Source organism: Aaosphaeria arxii (assembly GCF_010015735.1).
Source record: "Aaosphaeria arxii CBS 175.79 unplaced genomic scaffold BU24scaffold_4, whole genome shotgun sequence".
Lineage (NCBI taxonomy): Eukaryota > Fungi > Ascomycota > Dothideomycetes > Pleosporales > Aaosphaeria > Aaosphaeria arxii.
Genome location: NW_022983477.1, coordinates 1,393,297 through 1,418,426, shown reverse-complemented (window position 1 = coordinate 1,418,426; position 25,130 = coordinate 1,393,297). Strand labels below are relative to the sequence as shown.

Genomic DNA, 25,130 nt, shown 5'->3' with positions numbered 1-25,130 from the left:
ACTATGCCAGCTGTTACCATCGAGTGCACAATAGCATGTCATGAGAAGAATGGCACTCCCCATATCGCCAGGAAGGGTATTGGAACGTCAGGGACTGATATCACCCAAGTCCAATGACTGAGTTTCAATACCACCCCCGTGTCTAGCAAAACACGCCGCACCCTGCTGAGCACAATGCGAGCCATGCTGCACGCTTCAATAGCTACTCAGCACCACCACGTCGAGAAAGAAAGCCGGAGAGCAAAGAGCAAAGAGCAAAGGGGGCTCGGAAATAGTAGTAGTCACACATAGGAACCAATATTCAAATACCCATTACATACCTTTAACTTGAAATTGAACGTCGGACGATCTAAGTCGAGATGCTAATTGTACCTAAGCATGAATGTGGACGTGTGATGTGGTAAAACTACCTAGGTAAGTAACGTGCATTGTAGTGCAATGTCCTTTGGACTTAGAGAATTCCCATACCGACGACCGCAGCAACCCCATCACCGACAAAAAAATCAAAACAAGTAGAATTGACAGCAGTGGCAGGAGCACATAATATCGATTTCCCAATCTTGGAGATTACGGGGTAGTTGTCAGCTAGTTGACTGGATACTGACCTGTAGTCATGTGATCGGAGTACATGATAACGCTTTTTTTGGCATTGGATTTGGAGGGTTGGTATTGGATAGGTACCTAAATATTGGTACGAGGTACATATTGATTTTTTGGAGTCATACATAGTATGTCAATTAATGCTATGTGTGTCTGTATACCACGGTTTCTACACGCACTGAAGTATATTAATACTCTAGGAAAGCAAAACATGCTACCGTACAATCATCACTATAAGCAGAGACAAGCTCTTTTCCCTCACACATTGCTTGCCACTCTTGGCGCCGTCGGTCGGGTGAGCCGGGTAGGAGGGCAACGGGCGGATGGGGGCGGAGCGGAGCGGATGGGTGCTTGTTGGTTTGTGGGTTAGGGTGCGGTGCATGGGAGGGATTGGAAAGGTGACGCAGGTTTGCGGAGGTCGAGGGTGATTTAGGTACATACCCATGTGTGGAGGTAGGTAGTGTCGTCATCTGGGGTGTTGCCCGGTTGAATGTAATGGAGTTGCTACTATGTAGTTTACCTATGTACTGTGTAGTTGATTGATTGTAACGAAGTTGTTACTTAGGTGTAGTGGTTTTGCATTAGAATTGTTAGATGTTGATTGGTTCGCAGCTATGGAATGGAACAAAACAGTCACCAATTGCGACGAGCATGGAGGGAAGTGGTTTTAGTGGCGAACGGTGTTGTAGTGATTGTTTTTAGGTTGGGAGATATCACATTATTCTATCATTACCACGTCCGACAATCCAAATCCATGACTTCCCCCGGATTCACATAAACGCAAAGATGCGACCGGGAAGAGAGCCCCCAAGCGAAAAAAGTTAAAAACGTGGTATACAATGAGACGATACATATCGAGGTCTCGGTAGGGAGGGAGAGGAAATCAAAACTGCGTGGTGCGCAGCTTTGAAGTCCCAATGGTCGGCCGTAGATGGTTGGTCCCTCACCAAGGGTCGTCGTCCCATCGATCGATCATCACCTGCACGCTCCCATCGAAATCCTCGATCCAAACCAATACACACAACCTGCGCGCGCGAACACCACTGATTACGTAGCCTCCTCGTCCTTCTCTTTCCTTTCCTTTCAATGGGGTATCTATGCTTTGGCGGCACGGCGGGCGGTGATCTGATGATCATGGTCAATACTTGCCTAGGAGCACGTGAATGATGGGATGCGTCGTACCTTCTTGTGGATGAAAAGACTGAGCAACAGGATGGCAACGGCACCGATGATGGCGAAGACAAGGATGACACCGGGTTCCCGGGCAGCCCAGTTCTTGCGCTTCATGAGGTGGTTGACAGCGACCTCGCTGCGGGTGATGAGAGACTTGTCGAAAGCGGCCATTTCTGCGATTGGGGTCTGTTCGGACGTGTTAGCTTCTGTGCATTGCGAATTCATCAATTGCGACGTCGTTCCGAGCCCAATGGCACCTTGAAGGCGCATTCGACAGATTTGCGACGCGAGAGCAACCGGCAAGAGGTGGTCGGAGAGGGTCTCGGATAGGCGCAGGGATCATTGAGCCAAGGGCGATCGTGCGCGTGCGCATTGGATGCCGTGAGGGCCAGCCCAGGGCAGGAGCGTACCTTTTGAGTGACGGAGAAGAAGTTCCTCGAAGGTTGACTTTGGATTGTCGGAGGATGGAAGCTTGCTTAAGAGCTGTTGACGGGAAGAAGCTTGTCAGCGCAAAGTGGCCAATGTGATACGCGCGATTGGAAAGGTGGAGGTCGAGGAGGTGACGAGACAGTGCATTGAACGCGAGACCAGAACAGATATCGGCGGGTTATCCGCGCTCTTATGAACAGGACGGGCCGCCGAAAAATCTGCAATAGGTGAGGCATTTCTTTGGCGTGCCTGGTCGGCCGCACGAGGAAGCCGGTAGGATCCGGCGTGGGATAGGGCAAAAGCATTGGGACATGGAAGACGGCGGAGAAGCTGTGGGATACATACCTGGAGCTAAGTGGTGAAGGGAATAGGATGAGGATGGAGAGGAAGCAAGCCTGTACTTGAAGATGTGATCGGGGGTGAGGAGAGAAGAGAGAAGAGAGAGAGAGGAGGTTGGATGGAGAAGAAGAATTAAAAGACCAAAAGGACGCGGGAGAGAGACGAGAGAGTGTGGGAGCTCCAATGATGGAGAACCAAGGGAAAAGACTATAGCCAATGGCCGACGGCGGTAGGGCGGGGCTCCCGCTAGTTTTGGCCGAACAAGGCAAGAATGCGACCAAGCAATCATCGTCACAGTAATTAATCCCGTAGGGTATGTATCGTCGCTGCCATGGATGTGTTCTATCAATTGTTGTATTATATCTACTGTGGACGGGAGAGGCATTAATGGAAAACATGAAGTGCAAATGGATACCTAGATACGGCATTTGTGGGTTTCCCTTCTCAATGCCGCAAGTGGGAGTGATTTTGTTGAACAGATGGTTATTGTCTATGGAAATACTGGATGCATATGGATATGGAAGCTCAATTGGTCGCAATCAAGACCCCCAAGACCAAGCAAGAGTCTTGGTAGCAATATCACTATTCATAGATAGTATGTACATATTCGATACTGCTATACGTAGTACTATGTTTGCATTCAACACTGTATGTCGTGGATAGATAGATATCATGTACGGAGTACATGGTGAGTTGATGTGAACGAGTGAATGAATGAGTGAATGGGTGGAGTTTTGCCAGTTTCCTCCGGTCACCCGCTAAAACGTTCGGCTCCACCCCAGACCCCTGCAAGCCCAAACAGCCCATCCCACATCCGGCCTAGCATATTATGTCATTGAGAAATCGACAGGGTAGCTCTTTTTTACTTTTGCTTTTATCCCTCCCCATCACACCCACCACACGTCCATCGCGCCCACTACGCCCATCTCTCTCTCGTATCCCTACGGTCTCTAACTATCTGCGACTCTACCAGTACCTGGTTCACGATTACCTACATGCCTAGATACACCACCGTACATGACTGCTCTTCCGCGCTCTCCCAGTAGATTCTTTGAGTCAGCCACAAGAGGCTGATCCGGCACTCCACCGGCTACGTCAGAGGCAAAACTACCTTTCTCCGCGATCCGACGAACTCCCCAACAACTGACCTGACCTGAACTTGACCTGACTGGACTGGATCAGACTTGACTCGATACGATGCGCCACGACAAGGGACAGCAATATCCGGAGGTATACCCACACCACACCCTGGCCTGGTTGCTTAGATAAAAACCAAGGCGAGAGACAAGCTCATGCCAAGTTTACAGCTCATTTGGCATTGTGGACCATGCACCTTGACTAGGACGACAGGGTGTGGGTGTGGGCCTCATTGATCGCTGCGTGTTGTGTGCATACAATATTGTTATTACCGCCAGGAACAGAAACAAACTCCAACGATCCCAACCTTCTCATCGCCTCTCGGCCATCTCAATAACCATCGCAACCTTTTCCTAGCTCCCACCAACCATCCCACGCCCTGTGCTTTGTCTTATTTGACCGCCCCAACTTCGCTCAATCGCCGTCCCACGCGCCGTCCCCTCACTCGTCGTATAGCCTCGCACGAGGTCCATCACCAGTCTGTAGCCTCTCCCACGCCCGTAGCTCATACTTGCGTTACTACATGCTCCGTTCTTGTTACAGTCACGGAGTATATAGTCTGCCTGTGATACTTCGTCGCATCACCGTGAACTCTCGTTTGATCTATTACTCTATACATTTATCTATCCTTACCGCATTTCCCGCCGTCTACATATTTGTATTGGTCGGGAGTGGACTCGGCGAGACATCAGATGATCTGCAAATGTGGGAGCCAATATCAAATCTCCAAAAAATCACTCAAATTCACAATTCATAACTTTTGCTCTACCACGCATATCTCATATGTTGATCTGGGCGCCACGGCCACTGGCTTAGGTTATTAATCCCCGGGAATCACGACCGCCTCGGAGATGGGATGCGTTGTCGTCATTTTTTCGGCACTATGCTAGTCCGCCTTGCAAACCTACGTTGTACCATTTCCGTTCCTACAGCAATTGTTGCTCCTATAATTGAGCGCCAGATCGTTTCGCGGCAAATCTGCTCGAACCGAGCTTCCACCGTAGTCCTTCGTATTGTCGCGTCCAACTAATTCGTAGTCAAGGCAACATCTCCGAGTCTTACAAATGGGATGGGTGGGCGCTCGGACCATCTTGTTCGCAATTAGCTCGCAGATAAGAGGACCCTGCAGGAACCGAAAACGGAACAACAATGACCTCAATCCATTACCATCATCCATGGTCCATGAGTTATCGCCAGTATTGTTCGTTCAGCAGGAATCAACAATCACAATTGACCACCACGAGAAATTGGAATCTTCAGATTGAAAAGGCAAAGATGGAGAACAAAGGACGAGGAAGGGTCGTTCTTCTGTGGAGGTGTCCCTCGGCAACTGCAACTCCCTAGCTTCTCTGGATAGCTATGTGCATGCCAGATGTACTAACATCCACAATATCCGTCCAGAGAGAGTAATAACATTTACTCGCCACTTCCAATTGCAGCCGTCCAAAAACGACAATTGCTTCACAATCTCAACTTTCCCTTCTCCGTTAATGCAGACATGCCTGAAGATCTTCAGCACTGCAACTGCTCTGTGCTGGCAAGAGCCACACAGAGGACGTATACAAACCAAACTTTCAGCGCGTAGCAGATCGATCACGATCTATGACACTCCTCGTTATCTACCAGTATTGATTTAATCACAGGCCTCCCATCTTACCATGTCGACAGAAATACCTATTCCTGGGGCGGCCATACCCGGACTGCAAGGCCGTCGAGCATCTTATCGCGGAGCCAATTGCATGCTTGCCATCGCCGAGGCAAATCGCGCATTATCTGCTCTACGAGTCCGCAAAGCCCTCGACATATATACCTGCGTGCTCGAAGCGAACAACGGGCATATTGTCGCTTTTTTGAATCGCTCCCTTTGCTACCTACTTCTGGGATATCCGACCCTTGCAGTAGCCGATGCTCATCGAGCGGTCCTCGCGATTAACCATACAATGAATTCGTCTACCGATACACTTGATGCACGCACCCATCTGTACAATATGTGGCTATTTGTCCGAGAAGCGGATCCAGAGCTCGACTCATGGACGACTGGGCCTAATCAGTATGCTGGGGCTGGTCGATTCCCGTTTCTCAACGTTCCCCTCGCCAGCCTGACCATTGAACCGGAACCGGAACGTGGCCCGGAGAGCTGCATTGTAGACGAAGCAACGCCAATAAAACGGACGTCAACCCATCTCTTGCGTAACGTATGGCTAAAGGCTTACTATCGCCTTGCCGTTGCGTTGTGGCAATGTGGTGGTGGCGCATGGCAAAGCGCTGTAGATCAAATCGATATTGTGAGAGATATGAATGACATTTCGAGGGATGATATCTCTTGTTTCCGAAAACTATGGGAACGAATCGACACCGACGCCAGTGACATAATAACAGAGGAGGCTTTTATCCACAGCTTCCTAAAACATAGAGGCTTGGAGCCAATTCCACCTGGTAGTTGCATTCGGAGTTTGATTCGATCTCGATTCACAAAAGCAAAACGTGAAGCATTCCCATGGGATCGCGACAGCTTGGTGTGGGTGGATACTCATAGCCCAATTCCACTCGATTTAAGCATGTTGACTGAATCATCCCCTGTTGAATTCTTCTTCAAAATTGGCAATGGACCGGGCGCATCAGCGAGATTGGCATTGAGGGCCAAACGGGGCATTTATGGCAACCAATGTCTCCTCAGGGAAGACTCCGCTTTCCGTGCTGTTTTGCCACGTCCAGCAGTATTCAACTACTGTGCAGGCTGCTGTTCACCACTTCGCTATCATGCTCGGATGCAGCATCCTCGCGCGCCTATTGAGCTCGAATCGATGGAAAAAATGGTGGAAAAATTACTGGAAGCCACTCCTCGGGGCGGGAGAAACCTACCTTGTCGGGACTGCGAGGAGTACACATATTGCGCCGAAGCTTGCCGAATGAGGCATGCAAATCTCACGCACCGTAGGCTTTGTGGTGTCAAAAGGCTCACCGTCGGCCAATATGAGCACACTATTCCGAACTCCTGGTCGATTCCCAGACCAAGTTATGTACAGTTTCAACTGTCTCTTCTAGAGGAGGTCCTTGCAACGGCAGATGTTCCAGACTTGTCGAAACTTCCTTTCGTTCTGATGGATGATGGCTCCTGTGATTGTCCTTCTATCTCTCCGGACGAATGGGCTCAAGAAGAGCCCTTGAGGATTGAGCCATCGGTAGGGAGCACACCCCATGCAGGGCATGCCAGCTAGCAGCCAAATGTCAACCCCATGGACAAGATATATCCCAATCGTTTGACTTTAGATAATCTGGGAGAACGTTTCAATGCGGCAACTGATCAAAGCAAAGACGCCGAGGACTCAGGTATCGAGGAGTTGGGCAACATCACCAGGAACTTGGACGCTACAGAATCGTGTCATTACATAGATTGGTCTTATGACACCTCCGTACGTCTGCCATACGAAGCGGTGCGTCTTCGTCATGCAGGACGGTCGGAAAGCGACGGCATCGAAGCAGTGTTCAACATGAATTACGACGGGTGGATTCTCGAAACGATCCGCATGAAAATCGATGGCACAATGCGCGTGCGCAAACTTCCCGAGGACGATCCGCCAAGAGCGGACGGGAATCCAATGGACATACGTCATTACCATATGAATAAATACCTCGACCCCATGTGGACCTTCACCTATGGAGAGTATTCGCATGAGCGGCCGTCCATGGGCGCAATACAGCCTCTCATTCATGCGATCACCCCAGCTGCGCGTGTTTATACGGGTGGAGTACCTTCGGTGGCAAACGTCAAGGTGATAAATCTGGGGACTTCTATCGAGGTTGTCTCTCAGGGCAGGATCATGCCCGGCGAAGTCCTAGTTGGCTAAGTTATGTGACCATTCTTGGTAGGTATTTCACTTGATATCCACTCATTCTTTCAAAGACCAGTTACAAGACTTTTATATTGTGTAGAGTGTACGTTTCGTGATGTCTTTGTACTGGAGATGTCTTGACGATTCCAGCCTTAGACACTCCGCTGATCAAGTCTATGCACATTAACCAGACTGACTCTGTGTATGACTTATTACCGTACCGATGCGTGAAGTCGTAGTTCGAAGATGTTGGTCGGTCCAATCCACTGAGTGCGTGGAAGAGATAGTACCTGAAGTTGAACTTCCAGAACATAGATTATATAAGTTTAGCTAGGGGCAAACAATACATACATCAACTATCAGTTCTCACAGCCTCAGCTCTCCCACAACCTACAAAGTGTAAATGAAATCCGGCCTTTTATCCCCCAACATCTCCACCTCCTCCTCCCCCTTCCCCTCAACCCAAACATCCCTCTCCCCACGCACCCTCTTCCCATTCTCCTTAACCAACAACCACCTCGTCACGACGCTCCCCCCAAACAAAAACAGCACCAAATACGCCAACACGACCCCATGCCCCAGTAAGAACCTCGGCTTATCCCTCCCCCTATAGATATTCGACGCAACAACCCCATTCAGGTTCCCCCACCCGATCACAAACCCCAACGTAACGCCCCTCTTATACACGCCCTCGACATTATTACTCGCCCAGGAAATCGTATTCGCAATGCACGGGTATATCCCCACGGCCCCCAGAAACGTCCCCGCGTACTGCACGCCCGGCGTCTCACTGCCCAGCAACATCGCGAACCCCACAATCCCAAATACGGACACTCCGATATTGCACCACCCGCGCTGACGCGTGCGGTCCGCCAACCAGCCTATCCCCACGGTGACGATGGCAGCGAGTGCGTAGGGGGGAACGCTGAGCAGGTTCGCGGTCGTGCTGGTGTACCCGAGGCCGCGGATGATGGTGGGCAGGAACAAGCTGAAGGCGTAGAGGGAGCCGTCGCAGCCCATGTAGATGACCGCGAAGGCCCAGGTCTTCCAGTCGAGGACCGAGGCGTAGAAGTAGGTCATTTTGAAGGATTCGTGCGACGCCGAGGCTTGCTTGTCGGCTTTCAAGCGGCGGAGAACGCGCTGGCGATCGGACGGGGAGAGGAAGGTCGCCGTGTCCGGGAAGTCGTGGACCATCCAGTAGGAGGCCATGCCTACGAGGATTGTGGCGAGGCCTTCGAGGATCTAGGGGGGGGTTTAGTGGGTTAAGATTTGGTATGGGAAGGGGAGGGAGGGAGATGGGAGGCGTACGAAGATCCAGGCCCAGCCGCGTTTTCCGCCTATGCCATCTATGTTTCATGTCGTTAGCTTTTGAAGTGCACTTGATTTGATATAAGGCAGTATGGATTCTTCCCACGTGACGACAAGAAGGGACAGCAACTCACCCATCTGAGCAATAGCAGCAGCAAGCAGTCCGCCAAACGAGCCAGCCAACGCGGCGGCAGAGAAGAAGATGGCAGCGCGGATACCGAATTCAGAGCGTCGGTACCAGCACGAGAGGTAGTAGTTCACGCCGGGGAAGAGGCCTGCCTCTGCGACGCCGAGCCACCAGCGCTGTGTGAAAGGGGGAAAACGTCAGCGATGACTGAAGAATTGATTGGAGAAGATGGGTTGGATGGGGGAGTGGACATACAGCTGTCATCAGCCCGGCGTAGTTGTGTACGAGACCCATTGTCGTCATGCAGATACCCCCTATATATATCAAACTCAGCCTTCATTCTCATTCCTCACGTCCATTCACCACTCAAATCACGAATTCGAAACGAGAAGAGAAACACAAGAAGACTCACACCACACCATGATAATCGGCAAAAAGATGCTCGGCCGCAGCTTCTTGAGCAGGATGTTCGTGAGGGGCTCGAACAGCGCGTACGAGACGAAGAAGATGGTCAGCGAAGCGTTGTACTGCCCGTCCGTCATCCCCAGGTCCTCCTGCAGGCCATCGATCTTCGCGTTGCCGATGTTCGTCCTGTCGAGGAAGGAGATGAGGTACAGGAAGGAGAGCCAGGGGATGAGCTTTAGGTCGAGGCGCCAGAGGAGTTTGCGGTCCTGTTGGTAGTCGGTTAGTCGGTGGTTTGGTGGGCGTTGGTGGTTGGATTTGAAGGGGTATTAAGGAGAGAAAGGAAGAAGGGAAAGGAGAGAGAGACGAACAATGGCAGCGCGCTCTTCTGAGCTGAGTCCTGCGTCCGGGTCGGGCATGTCTTCCAAGCGCGTTCGATTGATGTTGGGTTGCGAAACTGCGTTTCCGTCTTCGATCTTCTCGTCGCTATTGGAATAGCGGTCTTTCTCTATTGCAGTCGCCATCTTGTCGAGATTTCGTATGCTTGTCTGTTGTACTTAGTGTCCCTAGAAGGAAATTGGCGAAGCGGTGTGCTTCGTAAGTTGATAGTATAACCTCAGTACAGCATGAGTGAGGAAAACCAATGACCCGGACAGAGTCAATTCTCGGGAGCGATTACAGCGATATAAACCACCCCATAGCCGATAACTCAACCAACTACATCATCAAACACAAGGTGGGCCTCCCTCCACACCTCACTGTGATTAAAAATCCATTGTACCCAATGTTTACCCCGGGTTGCCGCCCCAAAAAAACAACGTCACCTGTTCTGTCTCTCTCCCTCCCACCAGCACTCAAGGAGGAATTCGAACCCGAGCGGTCCAATGGAAGGGATCGAACGATTGAACCCCACGAGATCAGCGACGATAAAGCACAAAGGGAGCCTCTCAGGTGAGTTTGTAATGCGGGTAACATAACTCCACATTGCCTTAGCGCCGTGATGATCGTTTCCCCTCACGAAAGGAGCGCAGGGTTTGTAATGTTCGATTATCTGATGAGATGCATGGTGATTGTTTCCTTTTTGAACAGATTTCGAAGAGGAAAAAGGAAAAAGGAGGCGCTCTACGTTATCGCTGCTTACTTTCCTCCGCTGACAACTATTCATTCTCAAGTTTCTAAATGTCGTTCTAATCAACGGTCGTTGCATACTCAGTACATAAATACGATTTCGAGGAATGACGTTGGAGACTTAGCTCGCTTGTCTGTTTAAGCTTGTTGCTTGTGCGGGGAGCGGGAAGGGCACTCGGGCCAATGGCAAGTGGGTTCTATTACCGAGTCAGCCAATCATATTGCAGAACCTTCTAAGTCCAAGTATAAGCATCCGGCTCCTCTTCGCGGGGAGCGTTGGAGTCGAGGTGGCGGATGGAGGCTTGATGATCGGATAGGTTCGTGTGTTGCGCTTGGTTCCTTGGCTTGTTAGTTGCTGGTGACTAGGTAATTATGACATGGTTCGATTATCTGGCGATGCATTGCATGGTTCTGGCAGGTTGTGGTGAGGATACAAGGGTAGGTTGGTGGTTTGGAGAGGGGTTGAAAGTGTGTTCAATTATTGGGAATGGCGGTTAACGTTGGATTACAATTTCGTGTGTCAGCTAGATTGGTGAGGCCTTATATACTGTTAGAATGTATATTATACTAATAAGCTATCAACATAGAAATTGGACGCCATAACTCCTCTCCCACCAGTATGGAAATTATTAATGCTATTCAACCATATCAGAAAAAGATTCCAGATATGACTTAACTGTATATGTGAAACATGCTAGACTGCCCATACACTTCCTATCTCTTCAACCAAGCCCAAGTCTCTTTAGCAGCAGCAATGCTGGGGAGGTCAATGACTCGATAGAACACCTCCGCAGCCAATCCAACAAGAGGAACACACACGATGAAACAGACAAATGTAGCCATCTCGTGAGAAATTCCCGAAGCATGCATATGCATGTACAGTTTGATGCCAGCAGTGTACAACAAGATCGGTTGCGCGAGGAAGATGCCTTGGCAAATGTGAGCATCAAGTGTGTTACTTAGACGATTAGAAGAGTGGAAAGAAAGCAAGACTTACTGAAGCTCCTCTTTCCGAGACCTACAAGGACTCTATTGCGGAGAACTCTCTGCAGAACATCGTATGTCTCAACGAACAGCATCGTCCCCAGAATGACCAAGTAGTTATCGTCCCTAGCCTGTGGCTGCTCGGTGTCAACGCCCGAGTTCAACGACCCAGAAGTATACAGTCCGGTATGTCCCTGCAACTCCTTATGCCGGAACTCAGGCCTCCACGCAATGAACAGATATTGCAACAGAACACCAGTGAACACCAGCACCCCGTAGATAGGCCACATCGGCACTCGGTATCGTCCGACCCGAATGCCACTGCGCGACTTGAACTGGAGATCCATGTTCAAAGTGGCGTCTGCGAGCAACAGACCGGTGACGCTATACCAAGCCCAGCTTTGAACCCACCATGCTGTGAGAATGAAGACGATGAAGGCCTTGACTCGCCAGGAAGTGCGTGTGTAGGGGATTGTGATCATAGTCATGTAGACTGTATAGCTCTGCTGGAAAATGACTGATATGAGCCAAATTGTACCAGAAGGGAATGCCAGGTTGGCAGCCTGCGACGTGTAATGCTTGGTCACCCAGAACATGTCGAATTGGGAGTTGAAGTAGACGAGAAAGGTACGCATTCGTAGCGGTGCTGTTGTAGAAACATTTCCGGTGGTGTGAAGGAAGGTTTCGATGTAATCTGTAGACGTGGTGCTGAAGGCGGCTACGGATAGCGAGAATCCAACGAAGGTGGGAAGCCAGAGACGCAAGGCTCGACGGAATATCGAAGACGAGCAGATGGTGCGGTCTGGATTATGGAGATACGGGAGGCACAATGTGCGGGCTGAAAGGAGAATGATAAAGGAGTAAATGAGTGATTCGTTCCAGAAAAGCACTGAGAGCGTCTTGCGGATGAGTTTTTGATACAGACGACCATCTTCATTTGATGAGTCGGCAACAGAGGTAGGCAAGAACAGTTGGAAGAAAGTAAACAAGAAGCACTGAATTGCAAGAAGCCCCCGCAAGCCGATAAGGTAATTTTGCGAGGGTATAGTGCTGGAAGAGGACATGGAGGAGAAACGCGACGGTAAAGGAATGGAAGGGAGTTGGAACTGCATGGTGAAAGTACGCGTGTCTACAAGTTCAAGTCAATACAGAGGCAAATTGATAAAGTAAATGGGGACATAAAAACAAACCACAACGGAGGCAAGCTCATTTCGCGCAGAGGCACGTGAAATGGAATCTCAATGTAGTCAAGTGGCAATGGAAACTCGAAATCCTGGGAACTCGACGTCCATCCGTGGGGGAGCCGAGATCTGCGAGTTGAGCTTTATTGATAGTTACTTGATGAGCGAGGCTCTGGGTACCAACGGTTCGTCTTGTAGCACGTATATGCGGTGGGCGCCGTTTCATTCAGCTACTCCCGGGAAGATAATGTGTTTGTTGAGATACTTACATGCCAAGATACAACGATACAGCCCGGCGTTTTTGTGATTCTCGCCTGTAACCACCGTAGGAAACCAATAATATTAGATCACTATAGTGTGGGGTGATGTTAATCAATGTTTAAACAGTATTGGCGCATCTTCCAACTGCTGCCAGTCAACGGGTGATGTTTCTCCACTTCAAATGACAGAATGGTTGCAAGTCAGTGGGGCCTTACGGAGTTCAAAATTTCCGTAAATATTGCCTTGAAGCTTCCATTAGGCCAAGACGGAAACTACAATTGCTTCGAGAGTTTGGCGCAGAATTGATGTGCAACGGGAGCCATTCCTGCAATGTTCAGGGGTGCATGTTGCTCGTTGTATGTATGAAGTAGTGACGACATTCGCTCTGTATTACACGAGAACCGTAGGCTTGGCCAAATATTCAGCTCCTTGTTTCTTAATGTGGCTTCATGGAAAATCGGAACCTGGTTGTCAAGAGTATTTTGCGTCCGTGTCCAGGGACGACCCGCGGATGTGCGTTGTCGATCAAGATTGTAATTTGATGAAACAAGAAACGATAAGAATTGCCACGCGGCAGTAGCGCATAAGCACACAGCAGGGTGATTCAGTGCGTTCGATTGGTAAGATAGATAATTGGATCAGCTATGCCGTGTAACATTCGAAGGACGTGACGACTTTAGTTCTTGGCAGCGAGAACGAGAAATGGACATGTCATTTTTACGATTGTGCTCGTCACACTCTAAACAGGAAGACCTTTAGAAGAGAGTGTATAGGTGGTTAACGTAGTGTATCAAGCCCAATTTAATGAAGAAATAGAGTTTCGTGGTCTATACTGAGAATTGATGGAAGATTTGTTGATTACAAACACGAACCCAAGTTTTGTACCCTAAAAACAATATGGAGAAGCTTGACATGTACGAATCGGAGAATATAATTGCTGAAGAGTAAATCCAGACTAAAATTACTTCCTGGCGGTAGGGTTCCAGTTGCTGTACTTGACAATCTGTCGGGCATGTCCATACAGCCCGATAACTGCCATAAAAACCAAGTAGAACGGATACTGGATAGAAAACAAAATGATCATTTTTCGAGAAACGAACTCGGACTTGACCTGATTGGTGATCCACAGCGTTGCGACCAAACAAATTATACTGCATGACGTTAGCTACAGTCTTGAAACATCCGGTGTTGTACGAGCCTTATGATGAAAAGCCACTGTGACACAGGGTATTGGAAGTATACGAGCTTCCAAAGTTCCGCGCCAGAAGATGGAAATTTGACGATGAGGAAACTGAGTACTAAACAAGTGTACTGAGTCACAAGGTAATATGAACTCTCTCGAATGAAGAGAAGCGAAAGTATGCCGAATCGAGCAGTGAAGTCACGACTGTAGTTGTCGTGTAGGGGCTCTAACGGTTTGTTGTAGATCATCTTCAAATGCTTCATACTTGCTTGTGCCTAGGGTAGTCAATAGGTCAGCTATGGGCATAGTGAATATTATCGTTGACTGCTCACCCAGCCTTGTGCCCATCGTAATCGTTGTTTCCAGAAAGCGGATAGCGTCGTAGGTGCAAGCTCATAGGAAGTTACATTGAGGTCGTGGACTGTTTTTGATCCGCGGGAAAATGCACGTAAAGCAGAATCAATATCTTCCGTAAGCATGTTGCCGTCCATACGGAGATCGCGCAGCAGGGACGTTCGCCAATAACCATTAGAGCCACAAAACAGACCGAATCTGAAAACCGGTCAGCTACGCCTACGAGCAGAATTTGCAGCTACTTACCCCCACATTGCAGCGCGCCCAGGATGAGACACGGCATATATTTTGTCAAACTCTACAGCGATCATACTGGAGAGAAATGTGTCTCCTGAGTTGAAGACAATGCACCTGCCTTGGACAATGTCTGTCTCTGGATCCGCAATGAATCTCTCGACTGCCCAGCGAGGACTGTTAGGGTGCGGATAATGATCGCAGTCATATATGGCAATGAGGTCAGATCCAGTGTCCAGTGTAAAGAAGTAGTTGAGATTGTCTGCATCATGTTAATCACATGAAAACGAAGTTGTTGTTGGGGTAATATACCTGCTTTAGACGTAGAATTGGGGACTTTAATGACTCGAGCGTGGGAATACTTTTCTTCTAAACCGTAAAGTTCGCTCTCCAGTGGTTCAATAGGATGTGGCGTGTTGTAGAGAATGTTGATGCGCAATTTATCTTTTGGGTAGTCGATCTGCTCCAATGCATAAATGGCACGATCCATGATGATATCCTTTTCATTTGGAAGATAGGCCACGATGATGAGATCAAGTATCAGGAGATTGTTGTGTGGTGTTGGAAAAAGCCAGCCTTTCTCTTCTGCTTGGGTGACGACTTTCCTTGCCTCACGGCAAGGTGTGATACTCATGAAAGCTTCAAGCACTGTTGCACCAGCAATGTAGAAGTTGGTGCACATGTAGATGAACCAGAAGATTGCAACGAGCTCGTCACTGCAATAAGTGTAAAGGCAAGTTGAAAAGACGAAGTATGACACCACAAGCCCAAAGGGTGTCCACTCTGCAATGAATGCAGATAGCCGGGTAGAAGCATCTTGGAATAGCCAAAATTTCTTAACGTGCGTTTGTTCGAAATCGGCCTGGGTGGTTCCAATATCAACGGTAAAGTCATTATGCTCTTTCATTTTGAAGATATCAAGTGGCTGCGTCTAAGGCGTTTAAGGGAAACAGAAGTAACGAATGATAAAGTGGTTAAGGGAAATAGTAGTAACGAACGGCTGGCCTAGTCAAAGCGAGTGATGACAGAGACCTTGAGAGAAGGCTTAGTATGTAAAACGAGAGACAAAATATACCATGGGTAAGGCAGTGAGACGCATCAGTGAGTTCTACGGCATTGGACAGTCACTTATCAGAAAGTATCGCAGGGCAACACGCTGATAATGAGTAGTGCAGTGACAACTATATCGGCCCCTTTTCCGCGAGCCTCCGATGTGTCATTTTTGTCAAGCCCTTGATCGACGTAATAAATGGAGATTGCCGACAATACCTGCCCTTGATGCGGACGTAAATCCTTGTCTTTGCATTTGAGGACAATCAGCCCGTTTGTCTCAGTCACTGGCTTGCCGTGGCTTGTGCTAGATGCCTGCACAGCAATAGTACCTTAAGCAAATCCAGCAAATTTGGATCCACCAGTCTATCTATCTGGCTCGGTAATACGGAGTGCGTTGAGAATGCCATCACTGCTTCTGGTGTCCTGCTTTCAAATTTTAGTGGTGGCTTGCTTGTAGATAGGACAAGAATGGTTCTCGCCAAGGGCGGAAAGTCAGCTTCCAACCTGGTCAGAGCGATAGGCAGTGTATGGCGGCGGACATTGATTCCAATGTGAACGTAGATCACAGATTGAAATGTGGAAATGGGATAGAACAAGGATGGAATATCTCCAGCGTTCGGAATTGCTATGCTGTGACAGGCACTAACATCCTTGGCATTCACACCTGCCCGACACTCATCATCCCACGGCCATGCCTAACCACCAATCAATGAACAACCCACAACCCAATTCTATGGTTCGTGAGACCAACAGGACGATCTCGATATCTACATATGGCAGGAAGAGCAGTATGCAGGCTAGCAAGGCCCCGTTCTGGCGTCTTTCGCGTGCCTGGATGCGTGTCCCGTATCCGCCAAGCTGGAATTTTGTGAAGGATGATCCTCCGACTGGATATAATGCAATATCGAAGTGACAAGGCATTTCGGAATTAGCTTGATTTTGGTTCACCAGTGACTAGTCAGGTCCTGTCGGCAGGCTGCTGGCATTGTTTGTATTTTGAGTATACTAGGAAAACACAGTAATAACAAAAGAGCCAGCTCGTCTACCCTGTGCGAACACATACGAAGTACTCAGACTGTCAATCAAGATGTATCGATGCCATCATATTTTTTTGATTTTGTTGTTGTTTTCTGGTGGCATTCTTGGAGAGGTTTTCCGAGGCGATCAAAATTGTTCCTGCGGATTCTACGACCCAGACACCGAAGAGCTCTTCACCGACGCCATCATCGTGTATTTCAACGAAACTGACAGGATACCGGATGATTTTGTTACCGAGAAATACGAAAACACGTATGAGAAAGATTGGAATGCGATCTATCGCCAAGGTGCCCTGCCATCCAATGTTCAGCTGAATGGATCATCGAAGACATTGGATTTATTTGTTTCGCCTCCTACAGACGAGCACCTGGTCAATGGAGCGGGACTTTTGACTCGAAGAAAAGACATACAGCACGGCTCGTTCCGCGTTTCCATGAAGGGCGCCTCCAGATCATCGCGTGGGACGGCAATGTCAATGATGTGGCAATTCAACGAAACCGAAGTCACAGAATTAAGCGTAATGAACATGAACGACCCGATGGAAGCCTGGGTTGGGACCTTCGTGAACAACGAATTCACAACCCGCGACTTGGGTACAAACTTTTCTACGGCTCTCGCTACTTCGCATGCGAGTTCCAATTACTCGACCCTTGGGACGTCCCTGACTAACGGAAGTATGGATCTATGGTACTTCACCGAGTACCGAATCGACTGGACCAAAGACATGATCAACTTCTTTATTCAAGGGAACATGTCGCGCTCGGTTGAGAGAGCTAAAAATAGAGGAATGCCGTCCGTCCCAGCACCGTTTCATTTCAAACATTGGTCAACGTACGTATTCATGCCTACCTAACTAGGACGTCATCTAACCCTCTTTCAGTGGCAACCGATTCTCGATGCGAGGGCCACCGAGGAAACCAGCGATTGCTAAAATTGAATGGATACGGATGTTTTTCAATTCGTCAACGACGACGACCCAAGCTCGCGAAGACTTCAATGCGCAATGCTCCCTGGTAAATGCTTGCTCAATGGGAGATCATACATTACGAGGCTCCACGCCCTCCTCTCGCGAGTCGGCGGAAAGGTGGAAGCAAGAAGGTAGCAAAAGCATCATACGAAAGCCTGCATTGTGGATATCGGTCATTTGCCTGTGTTTTTCCTCTTTCCTGGTTATACACGCTCTCATTCTCCGAGCTCCGTGGAGAAGACGCAGTAAGCCAGATGCGGAGGATAAGACCTCTCAATCGGGACCCAAACCAGCGGATCAGTCCGATTCCAATCCATTTGAAGCGCCAGCGTACATTATAGAAGCGCGAACTTCGACATCCCCTTCACCAACAATCACAAGCGGGTCAATGCTTTCGGGAGGTCAGTCTCAGGACGACCTTGCGATCGAGAAAGTCGAGGCCAGTCCTGAGGCCTCTCTTTGGGGTGGTTCCACCCATGGCGGCCCGTCCCGGCCGGCATCTACTAGATTCGATAGTCGAGGTACAACACCTAAAGTGCTGTCGCCTTGTCCAAGCACCATCAATATAGCTCGTGAAGAGATGCCTCTACCGAACCGCAGTCTCCATCGATTGGAGAGATTGTCCGTCGCGACTTCCAAACGAGGTTCCGAGAGGACACTGGTGCCCTCGAACACCAAAGAACCGCAGGACAAAGTGCAGATGAGCACTGTCACTGAGTCTGCGTTGCCGGCCCCTCGTATGAAACCTCAGCCGCTTCCGCCTCGACAGAGGATTGACTATCTCGCTGGACTGGTTGCCATGTGTGCTATCTTAGTCACTGTGATGCACTTCGGCTTAACGTTTGTTCCAGCGATAGTGATACCAGGCGCCCCACGACATCATGAATCCGAATACTGGGCGCAGCGGATTGTCGCGCCCTTCATTCTCAATCAGATGTGGCTTGGTGTCTTCTTCACTACCTCTGTCCGCTTCTTAGTTTCGCCATACCTGAAAAGGGGCAACTTGCAAGATATTGCGAAAGCTGCTGTCCGTAGAACACCACGTCTCATGATTCCGGTGGCTTCAATTGCAATGCTTGAGTATTTCCTTGTTGACTGTGGGGCGACAAAGTTCTTGAGATACATACCATCGCTCACATGGTCCACATGGCCATACGTGACCCGCTACCCAACAGCCGGACACTTTGTCTCCGAGGTGCTAGAACTCATATATCTTGTGCCCAACGGCGTGCCACAAATCACCTTCAACTTTTGTACGGGTGTGCTGTGGACAATTGCCGTGCAACTTCAAGGCACATGGCTCATTCTGTGTGGCGTAATCGTCGTGTATGAGATCAGGAGTCCGTGGAAGCGCATGGCATATTATGCCTTCTGCGTGCTCAACCATTGGTATGCCCAATCCTGGGGCTCGTACCTCTGGCTCGGGCTCCTCCTGACCGATCTGGATATCTCGTTCAAATACAGAGAGTATCTTCATGCCTCACCTTGCGTCTACTATCCACTGATCACTTTGCTATGGCTGTGCGTCGCCACCGGCTTCTCAGCAAACGTCATTCCCAACTGTAAGCCCCAACCCCCTCAAGGCATCATAACCACAAAATCAATACTAACTCCCCCTCCCACCCAGGGATCGATTTCAACTTCGCAACCTACGAACACAACATCCACCCAGACATCCCGAGCGGCGAAGCCCTCTGGAACACCCCCAACGCCGGCTACCCAGCGTACTACAAGCCGCGCCTGAACGGCCTCCTCTTCGCAGCAGGCATGCAAGCCATCGTCGAGATCTCCCCATCCGTCCAATGGGTCCTCTCCATGCGCGCCTTCCTCGTCCTCTTCCCCCACATCTTCACAATCTACCTTCTCCACGGCCTCGTCTTCTGGAGCTGGGGCTCCTGGCTCATGATCTTCCTCGCCGACCGCGGCCTCAGCTACGGCACCAACGTCGCCGTCGTCGGCGTCACTTCGTACGCCCTGCTGTTCGCCAGTCTCCCCCTTGTCACGCCCGTCATCGAGGCGCTGGGTAAGGACATCACGTCGCTGGTGTGGATGTCGGCTGTCGAGGAGAGTCCGCCGCGCCGACGCACGCTGTTTCCGTTTCCGGACGACTTGCTGGCTTCGCGGCAGGGCGGCGGGAAGGGGGAGGGCGATGTAGAGAAGAATGGAGGCGTGGCGGTGAGGAATAGTGCGGGGAGTGGGAGCGTGGTGGTGAGTAGTGGGTCGGCGACGCCGAGTAGTGAGAAGGCGAAGGCGAAAGATGAGATTAAGGAGATCAGTCAGTTTGACTTCCAGTTTAAGGGGAAGGGGAAGGTGCAGCAGGTTAGGAGTGTTTGGGATGAGTGAGAGAGTATGTAAGTACGTCAAGGGGTGGTAAATAATCATGGCGGTGGTGAGGTAGAGATTTGGAGTCTGTCGTCGTTTGAGTTTTATATTCCTTTTACAGAGATGTATGTATTGGTCGTTCGTGTCGCAACGATCATAAGGTCGTTGGGATGGTAGGAAGGGGTTGGATACATGAGCATGTATCGTTTTTTTCCCTTCCCTTCTTTGTTTAGGGGCTGGTAAATAATAGCTTTAGTACATTATAATATTTACATGCAGCATCGATCCGTCCTATTGAAAAAAGGTGTGAAAATTGAACGACGTCAAACGAAATGTGAATGATATGCTTCACCGAAGTAACGGAACGTCATACATAAGTGAATTATTCGTCAATCATCTATCCAAAGTCGTACAAATACAAAATGGCGCCCCCCTTTCTTCATTTCTAAAGAAAGAGTGCCATCCTCTCTCCCTCCCGGAGATCAGAAAGTCGGTCTCGTCCTCTCCCCCTTCCAAAGCCCCATGACCTCGCCCGTCTCCCCAACCCACTCCCTAACCCCCGTGACGACCGCCTTCGCCATCCCCGCATTCGTCCCGCTCCTCTGCCTCCTCCTGCCCTCTCCCGCCCCCGTACCGCTTCCAAACGCGCCCCCGGTGGAGCCAGCAGGAACCTTGCCCGAGCTCATGAAGCTGCTGCCCTCGCCGGTCGCGTACTCCGACCCCATGCTCGGCAGGACGTTCTCGCCCGCAGATAGGGAGACGAACAGCGCGAAGGGCACCAGCCACACGCAGAGCCCGAAGTAGGATGCGATCTCGGTGAAGGAGGGGATGTTGGCGTCGCGGGCGTACGGGTACGACGAGGAGTAGGTGTTCGGGGGCGGGGCGCTGAAGTGCCGGAACCAGAGGTAGTGGTTCGCGATTACGAGGCCTGTTTGAGCGGTTTGAGTTAGTTTGGAGGTTCTGTTTTGTGTGGTTTGCGCAATGTTGTGTGGTTTTATTTATCTCTTTCTCTTTCTTTGTGAAGTCTTCGCCTGTGCGCTTGCTTGCTCTGGTAGGGTAGACAAATGGGTAGAAAGAAGGGGCGTAGTGTATTCTATCGATTTCGGAATGGCAACCTACCACAAGATAACAGGAACAGAGGGTCCGTGAGTTTAACGATGGGGAACCGCCGTAGGTTCTGTGCATATATGAGGTGCGACACTATGCTCAGGACGCTCAGGCCGGCCGGGAATCCATCGATCAGGAGGAGCAGGAGCTGTAGTGCGATGATGCCGTAGATCAATTGGTAGAGGAGTCTCTTCGCGATCACGGTGTGCTCTTCTACGAGCTCTGATAGGTAGTATAGTCCAGAGGCTACATCGTAAAGGGTGTGCATCAGCTTATGGAACTATAATACAAGAACGTGGGGTCATGGTTTTTGGTGATATGGGGAACTTGGAGGGAGGGAGAGAGGGTAGTGTGTACCAATAGCCAACGTTAAGAACGCAAACCCCAATATCACGCCGACATAACCAAGAAATGGTAGAATCCACATGGTGCGACCCTTCGAACCCCTTTCTTTTCGTTTTAGAAGAAATCGAGTTTTACAAAAAAGAAAACATTTGGGTATTGTTTTAGCAAATCGATGAGGTCAGACGCAAGGAGAGGTGTCCTCGAGGAAGCACGGGGAAACGTTGAAGCGACCTCCGGATGATTGGGCTACGGGCCTTTTCCCCACCAAAATTTATGGCGGGACGACTAAGCTCGCAGACGAGGCGTCAAAAGTTATTTAGAATCGAAATCTTGGCATATTGTGTCGATTGTTCAATTGCGCTCCAGCATCTTCATAACACTGTACGCCCAGCCGCCTATTGAGGTTTCTTTACTGGAAGAGGGGATTATACTACACATCATGTCGCGACCAGAAGATATATTGTACGTCCACCGCAATCGCAACCACCACGCACCCCTCCTCAACTAACATCACTCTCCACAAAAAAGACCTCCCGACCTCTTCTACAATGACTCCGAGTCCCGCAAATACACCACCTCGTCCCGCATCCAGCGGATCCAGTCCGACATGACGCACCGCGCGCTCGACATGCTGGACCTCACCTCGCCGTCCATGATCCTCGACGTGGGCTGCGGCTCCGGCCTCTCTGGCGAGATCCTGTCCGCGTCCGACGAAGACGGCACGCCAGGGGGCCCGCACGTCTGGATCGGCTTCGACATCTCCGCGTCGATGCTCGGCGTCGCGCTCGAGAAGGAGGTCGAGGGCGATTTGTTCCTCGCCGATGCGGGACAGGGCGTGCCGTTCCGCGCGGGCACGTTCGATGCTGCGATATCGATTTCTGCGATACAGTGGCTTTGCAATGCGGAGACGAGTGAGGATAGCCCTGCGGGAAGGCTTTCCAGGTTCTTCAATGGGTTGTATGCGAGTTTGAGAAGGGGTGGGAGGGCCGTGTGCCAGTTTTATCCTAAGAACGATGAGCAGAAGCAGATGGTTAGCTCGGCGGCTGTCAAGGCGGGGTTCGGAGCGGGTTTGCTAGAGGATGACCCCGGGACAAAGAATGCGAAGACGTATCTTGTTTTGACTGTGGGTGGTGGGGATACCGATGGAGACATCACGGGTGTCGTTCGGGGTATGGATGGTGTGGATGTCCAGGATAGCAGGAGGAGAGGTAGGGACAGGCATGGAAAGGATGTCAAGGGAAGCAAAGCATGGATCTTGCGCAAGAAAGAACAGCAAGAGTCGAGGGGCAAAGTGGTCAAGGCTACTTCGAAGTACACTGGCCGCAAGCGTAGGATCCAGTGGTGAGGAGCCTACATGGCTTTGCTCTCTTTCTTCTTTTACCAAAACGATTTTCACGAAATGCATTAGCGCGGAGTTTTGGGGGGTATAGAAATAAAGATTCATGCATGCTGGCTAGCTATATACCACCTAAAAGTACAGCTCTATTCACATGCGCGTACTTGTACATAAAGCCGTATCCAATCGCCCCAGGTCTATTGCATATAACTACCAAACCGGAAAGGGTAGCAATCGTTGAGTGTCAGTTACGTGAAGCAAGGTTTCGACGACCTTGGTCAGCCTATGCCTGCTCCATCTTGCTAAGGACTGCACGGGTGAACTCCTGGGTGGTGCTGTTACCGCCCATATCGCGTGTTCGGGTTTTTCTAGATTCGAAATCAGTACTGCGATTCGGAGGATGTGCTCGGAATAGATTTTTACATACCCATCAGCAATGACCTGGTAAACGGACTGGGAGATGCGGTTTGCGTGATCATCGAGACCAAGGTGGCGCAGCATCATGGAGGCGGAGAGGATCAAGGCAGTGGGGTTGGCCTGGTCCTTGCCCTTGATATCGAGACCGACGTGACGGCATCCAGGCTCGAAGACGGCAACGTTGCGGCCCATGTTGCATCCAGGGACGACGCCGGGTCCACCGACGAGACCAGCACCGATGTTGGACAAGATACCTCCGTACAAGTTGGGCATGACGAGGACGTCGAACTGCTGTGGCCTGGACACGCACTGCATGGAGGCGTTGTCGACGATCATGTCGTTGGTCTCAAGGGTAGGGTAGTCCTCGGCGACCTTCTTGAAGGTGTTGCGGAAGAGACCATCGGCCAACTTCATGATGTTGGCCTTGTGGATGCAGGTGACCTTCTCCCTGTTGTTGGCAAGGGCGAAAGCAAAAGCAAACTTGGCAATGCGCTCGGATTTGGCGCGGGTGATGATCTTGAGGGACTCAACGACACCGCCAACGGACTGGTGCTCGAGGCCGGAGTATTCACCCTCGGTGTTCTCACGGATGATGCAGAGGTCGACGTTCTTGTGGCGGGTCTCGTATCCGGGGATGTTCTTGATGAGGACGATGGAGGCGTAGATGTCCAACTCCTGGCGGAGGGCGACGTTGAAAGACTGGTGGCCGGAGCGCTCGACTGGAGTGTGGAGGATACCCTTGAGACCCAACTTGTTGCGCTTGAGCGAGGCGATGGACTCGCGGAAGAGATCCTCGGAGTGCTTGTTGCCCGTCTCGACACCAGACACGTTAACCTGCTCCCACTCAATGGGAACGTTGTCCGCCTTGAAGATCTGCTTGACCGACTCTGAGACCTCCGCACCGATACCGTCACCTGTGCTATGTTCAATATCAACTCGTAGGGTCGAGGAATCTCGTTTGCGTACCAGGAATCAAGGTCACGGTGTATTTGCCGCCGAACTTGGTGGGCTTGAAGATGTCGCTGTTGACCGTGGCCATTGCTGGAGGAATTGTGAGCACATGGGCAATTCTTTCTCAAGAGATCCAGATCGTTCCGGAGGGGTTCTACGCACAGCGAGTGGCCATGGAAGGGCCAGCAGCGCATCGAGAGGCAGATCCAGCGCCCCGCAGGAGCGTCTGTGGAAGTCGCAGTAGGTTAGCAGAGGTTCTGTGACAATGTATAGGTCAATTGGTAGAGGAACAGTGGCTACGTACCTGCGCCGTCTTTTGGGAGGTCCTCGAAAGCATCTTGGTTGTGGTCGGCAGAACGGAGTTGGAGGTTCTGAGGGATTTGAGGGAAGCAAGCAAGAGTTAGAGCGAGAGAGACTCTGGATGGAGCTCGCCGGCCGAAAAAGCAAAAGCGTAGGAAGGCTTGGCGGGCATCCCGGCCCATGACAACAAGCGCCGCCGCCGCCGAACGAGCCACTTTACGAGTATTTCCAGTTTGTGTGCGAGTTTCCTGGTTAATTGCCTTTTTTTCTTCTCCATAGGATCTAATCAGTAATGGTATAAGTTTCGCTCGTTATCTGATCTGATCTGATCTGATCTGATCCTGCGCAAAGATCTTGCCGCAGAGATTTCCGTCTTCACACCCCTACTCCTACTCCTACTTCTAATTATCTGATATTATTGAATGTAAATGCAATATTCTATGGCAATTACAATATTGGTGACTTTATGCCAATGACTTGACAAACACTTGCTTCCTTACCACTGCACGAATCATGCATTCCCACTTGGTCGTCAATACGAGTATCTTCAGGACACACAGACACCTTTAGAGTACTGTGCAATAATGATAGTAAGGAAAGACTCGGAACATCAATTGGCGA

At 50.3% G+C, this 25,130-nt stretch overlaps 10 protein-coding genes across 10 annotated transcripts; 3 read left to right on the top strand and 7 right to left on the bottom strand.

Annotated features, from left to right (window-relative positions):
- Window positions 1–1,695: 1,695 nt before the first annotated feature.
- Window positions 1,696–1,944, bottom strand: BU24DRAFT_461946 (uncharacterized protein; the record flags this gene model as incomplete). The annotated part of the gene is made up of 2 exons (XM_033531939.1): window positions 1,696–1,725; window positions 1,783–1,944. 2 exons carry the CDS (start codon window positions 1,942–1,944, stop codon window positions 1,696–1,698), a joined length of 192 nt encoding a protein of 63 aa, XP_033384052.1.
- Window positions 1,945–1,992: 48 nt separating this feature from the next.
- BU24DRAFT_183794 (uncharacterized protein) lies at window positions 1,993–3,262 on the bottom strand. Its single transcript, XM_033521646.1, has one exon. It carries the CDS (start codon window positions 2,967–2,969, stop codon window positions 2,250–2,252), a length of 720 nt encoding a protein of 239 aa, XP_033384051.1. The 5' UTR covers window positions 2,970–3,262; the 3' UTR covers window positions 1,993–2,249.
- Window positions 3,263–5,336: 2,074 nt separating this feature from the next.
- BU24DRAFT_491926 (uncharacterized protein) lies at window positions 5,337–7,848 on the top strand (the record flags this gene model as incomplete). Its single annotated transcript, XM_033533855.1, has 2 exons — window positions 5,337–6,408; window positions 6,994–7,848. The coding sequence occupies 2 exons, from the start codon at window positions 5,337–5,339 to the stop codon at window positions 7,524–7,526; spliced, it is 1,605 nt and encodes a 534-aa protein (XP_033384050.1). The 3' UTR covers window positions 7,527–7,848.
- A 53-nt stretch (window positions 7,849–7,901) lies between these two features.
- BU24DRAFT_391004 (MFS nicotinic acid transporter-like protein Tna1) lies at window positions 7,902–9,963 on the bottom strand (the record flags this gene model as incomplete). The annotated part of the gene is made up of 6 exons (XM_033525095.1): window positions 9,720–9,963; window positions 9,359–9,617; window positions 9,202–9,260; window positions 8,954–9,122; window positions 8,820–8,857; window positions 7,902–8,753 (listed from the first exon to the last, which is right to left on the bottom strand). The coding sequence occupies exons 1-6, from the start codon at window positions 9,870–9,872 to the stop codon at window positions 7,902–7,904; spliced, it is 1,530 nt and encodes a 509-aa protein (XP_033384049.1). The 5' UTR covers window positions 9,873–9,963.
- A 1,090-nt stretch (window positions 9,964–11,053) lies between these two features.
- Window positions 11,054–12,872, bottom strand: BU24DRAFT_450382 (uncharacterized protein). Its single transcript, XM_033531022.1, has 3 exons — window positions 12,651–12,872; window positions 11,474–12,589; window positions 11,054–11,405 (listed from the first exon to the last, which is right to left on the bottom strand). Exons 2-3 carry the CDS (start codon window positions 12,570–12,572, stop codon window positions 11,191–11,193), a joined length of 1,314 nt encoding a protein of 437 aa, XP_033384048.1. The 5' UTR covers window positions 12,573–12,589; window positions 12,651–12,872; the 3' UTR covers window positions 11,054–11,190.
- A 991-nt stretch (window positions 12,873–13,863) lies between these two features.
- On the bottom strand, window positions 13,864–15,580 carry BU24DRAFT_433113 (glycosyltransferase family 2 protein; the record flags this gene model as incomplete). Its single annotated transcript, XM_033529953.1, has 5 exons — window positions 13,864–14,053; window positions 14,083–14,360; window positions 14,418–14,637; window positions 14,686–14,935; window positions 14,986–15,580. The coding sequence occupies 5 exons, from the start codon at window positions 15,578–15,580 to the stop codon at window positions 13,864–13,866; spliced, it is 1,533 nt and encodes a 510-aa protein (XP_033384047.1).
- Window positions 15,581–16,440: 860 nt separating this feature from the next.
- BU24DRAFT_491922 (glycoside hydrolase family 16 protein) lies at window positions 16,441–20,303 on the top strand. Its single transcript, XM_033533854.1, has 3 exons — window positions 16,441–17,595; window positions 17,645–19,293; window positions 19,359–20,303. Exons 1-3 carry the CDS (start codon window positions 16,814–16,816, stop codon window positions 20,072–20,074), a joined length of 3,147 nt encoding a protein of 1,048 aa, XP_033384046.1. The 5' UTR covers window positions 16,441–16,813; the 3' UTR covers window positions 20,075–20,303.
- Window positions 20,304–20,417: 114 nt separating this feature from the next.
- On the bottom strand, window positions 20,418–21,649 carry BU24DRAFT_491921 (DUF396-domain-containing protein). The gene is made up of 3 exons (XM_033533853.1): window positions 21,518–21,649; window positions 21,173–21,406; window positions 20,418–20,981 (listed from the first exon to the last, which is right to left on the bottom strand). The coding sequence occupies exons 1-3, from the start codon at window positions 21,585–21,587 to the stop codon at window positions 20,536–20,538; spliced, it is 750 nt and encodes a 249-aa protein (XP_033384045.1). The 5' UTR covers window positions 21,588–21,649; the 3' UTR covers window positions 20,418–20,535.
- A 141-nt stretch (window positions 21,650–21,790) lies between these two features.
- BU24DRAFT_183683 (S-adenosyl-L-methionine-dependent methyltransferase) lies at window positions 21,791–23,149 on the top strand. Its single transcript, XM_033521644.1, has 2 exons — window positions 21,791–21,967; window positions 22,034–23,149. Exons 1-2 carry the CDS (start codon window positions 21,945–21,947, stop codon window positions 22,848–22,850), a joined length of 840 nt encoding a protein of 279 aa, XP_033384044.1. The 5' UTR covers window positions 21,791–21,944; the 3' UTR covers window positions 22,851–23,149.
- BU24DRAFT_422017 (isocitrate dehydrogenase subunit 1 mitochondrial precursor) lies at window positions 22,921–24,547 on the bottom strand (the record flags this gene model as incomplete). Its single annotated transcript, XM_033527874.1, has 5 exons — window positions 22,921–23,209; window positions 23,269–24,172; window positions 24,225–24,299; window positions 24,372–24,435; window positions 24,514–24,547. Coding segments are annotated over 5 exons (1,162 nt in total), but the record flags the coding sequence as incomplete, so codon positions are not given.
- Between the last annotated feature and the right edge of the window lie 583 nt (window positions 24,548–25,130).

Excerpts from the sequence above, each read along its gene's own strand:
- BU24DRAFT_183794 (XM_033521646.1), bottom strand. The coding sequence starts at position 2,969 with ATGCCGTATCTAGGTATCCATTTGCACTTCATGTTTTCCATTAATGCC.
- BU24DRAFT_450382 (XM_033531022.1), bottom strand. The coding sequence starts at position 12,572 with ATGCAGTTCCAACTCCCTTCCATTCCTTTACCGTCGCGTTTCTCCTCC. Across the intron at positions 11,406-11,473 it reads TCTCGGAAAGAGGAGCTTCA|GCATCTTCCTCGCGCAACCG; the intron begins GTAAGTCTTGCT and ends ACATTTGCCAAG.
- BU24DRAFT_491922 (XM_033533854.1), top strand. The coding sequence starts at position 16,814 with ATGTATCGATGCCATCATATTTTTTTGATTTTGTTGTTGTTTTCTGGT. Across the intron at positions 17,596-17,644 it reads CATTTCAAACATTGGTCAAC|TGGCAACCGATTCTCGATGC; the intron begins GTACGTATTCAT and ends ACCCTCTTTCAG. Across the intron at positions 19,294-19,358 it reads AGCAAACGTCATTCCCAACT|GGATCGATTTCAACTTCGCA; the intron begins GTAAGCCCCAAC and ends CCTCCCACCCAG.
- BU24DRAFT_491921 (XM_033533853.1), bottom strand. The coding sequence starts at position 21,587 with ATGTGGATTCTACCATTTCTTGGTTATGTCGGCGTGATATTGGGGTTT. Across the intron at positions 21,407-21,517 it reads GTTCTTAACGTTGGCTATTG|CCTCTGGACTATACTACCTA; the intron begins GTACACACTACC and ends TTTACGATGTAG. Across the intron at positions 20,982-21,172 it reads TCTGTTCCTGTTATCTTGTG|GCCTCGTAATCGCGAACCAC; the intron begins GTAGGTTGCCAT and ends CCGCTCAAACAG.
- BU24DRAFT_183683 (XM_033521644.1), top strand. The coding sequence starts at position 21,945 with ATGTCGCGACCAGAAGATATATT. Across the intron at positions 21,968-22,033 it reads TCGCGACCAGAAGATATATT|ACCTCCCGACCTCTTCTACA; the intron begins GTACGTCCACCG and ends TCCACAAAAAAG.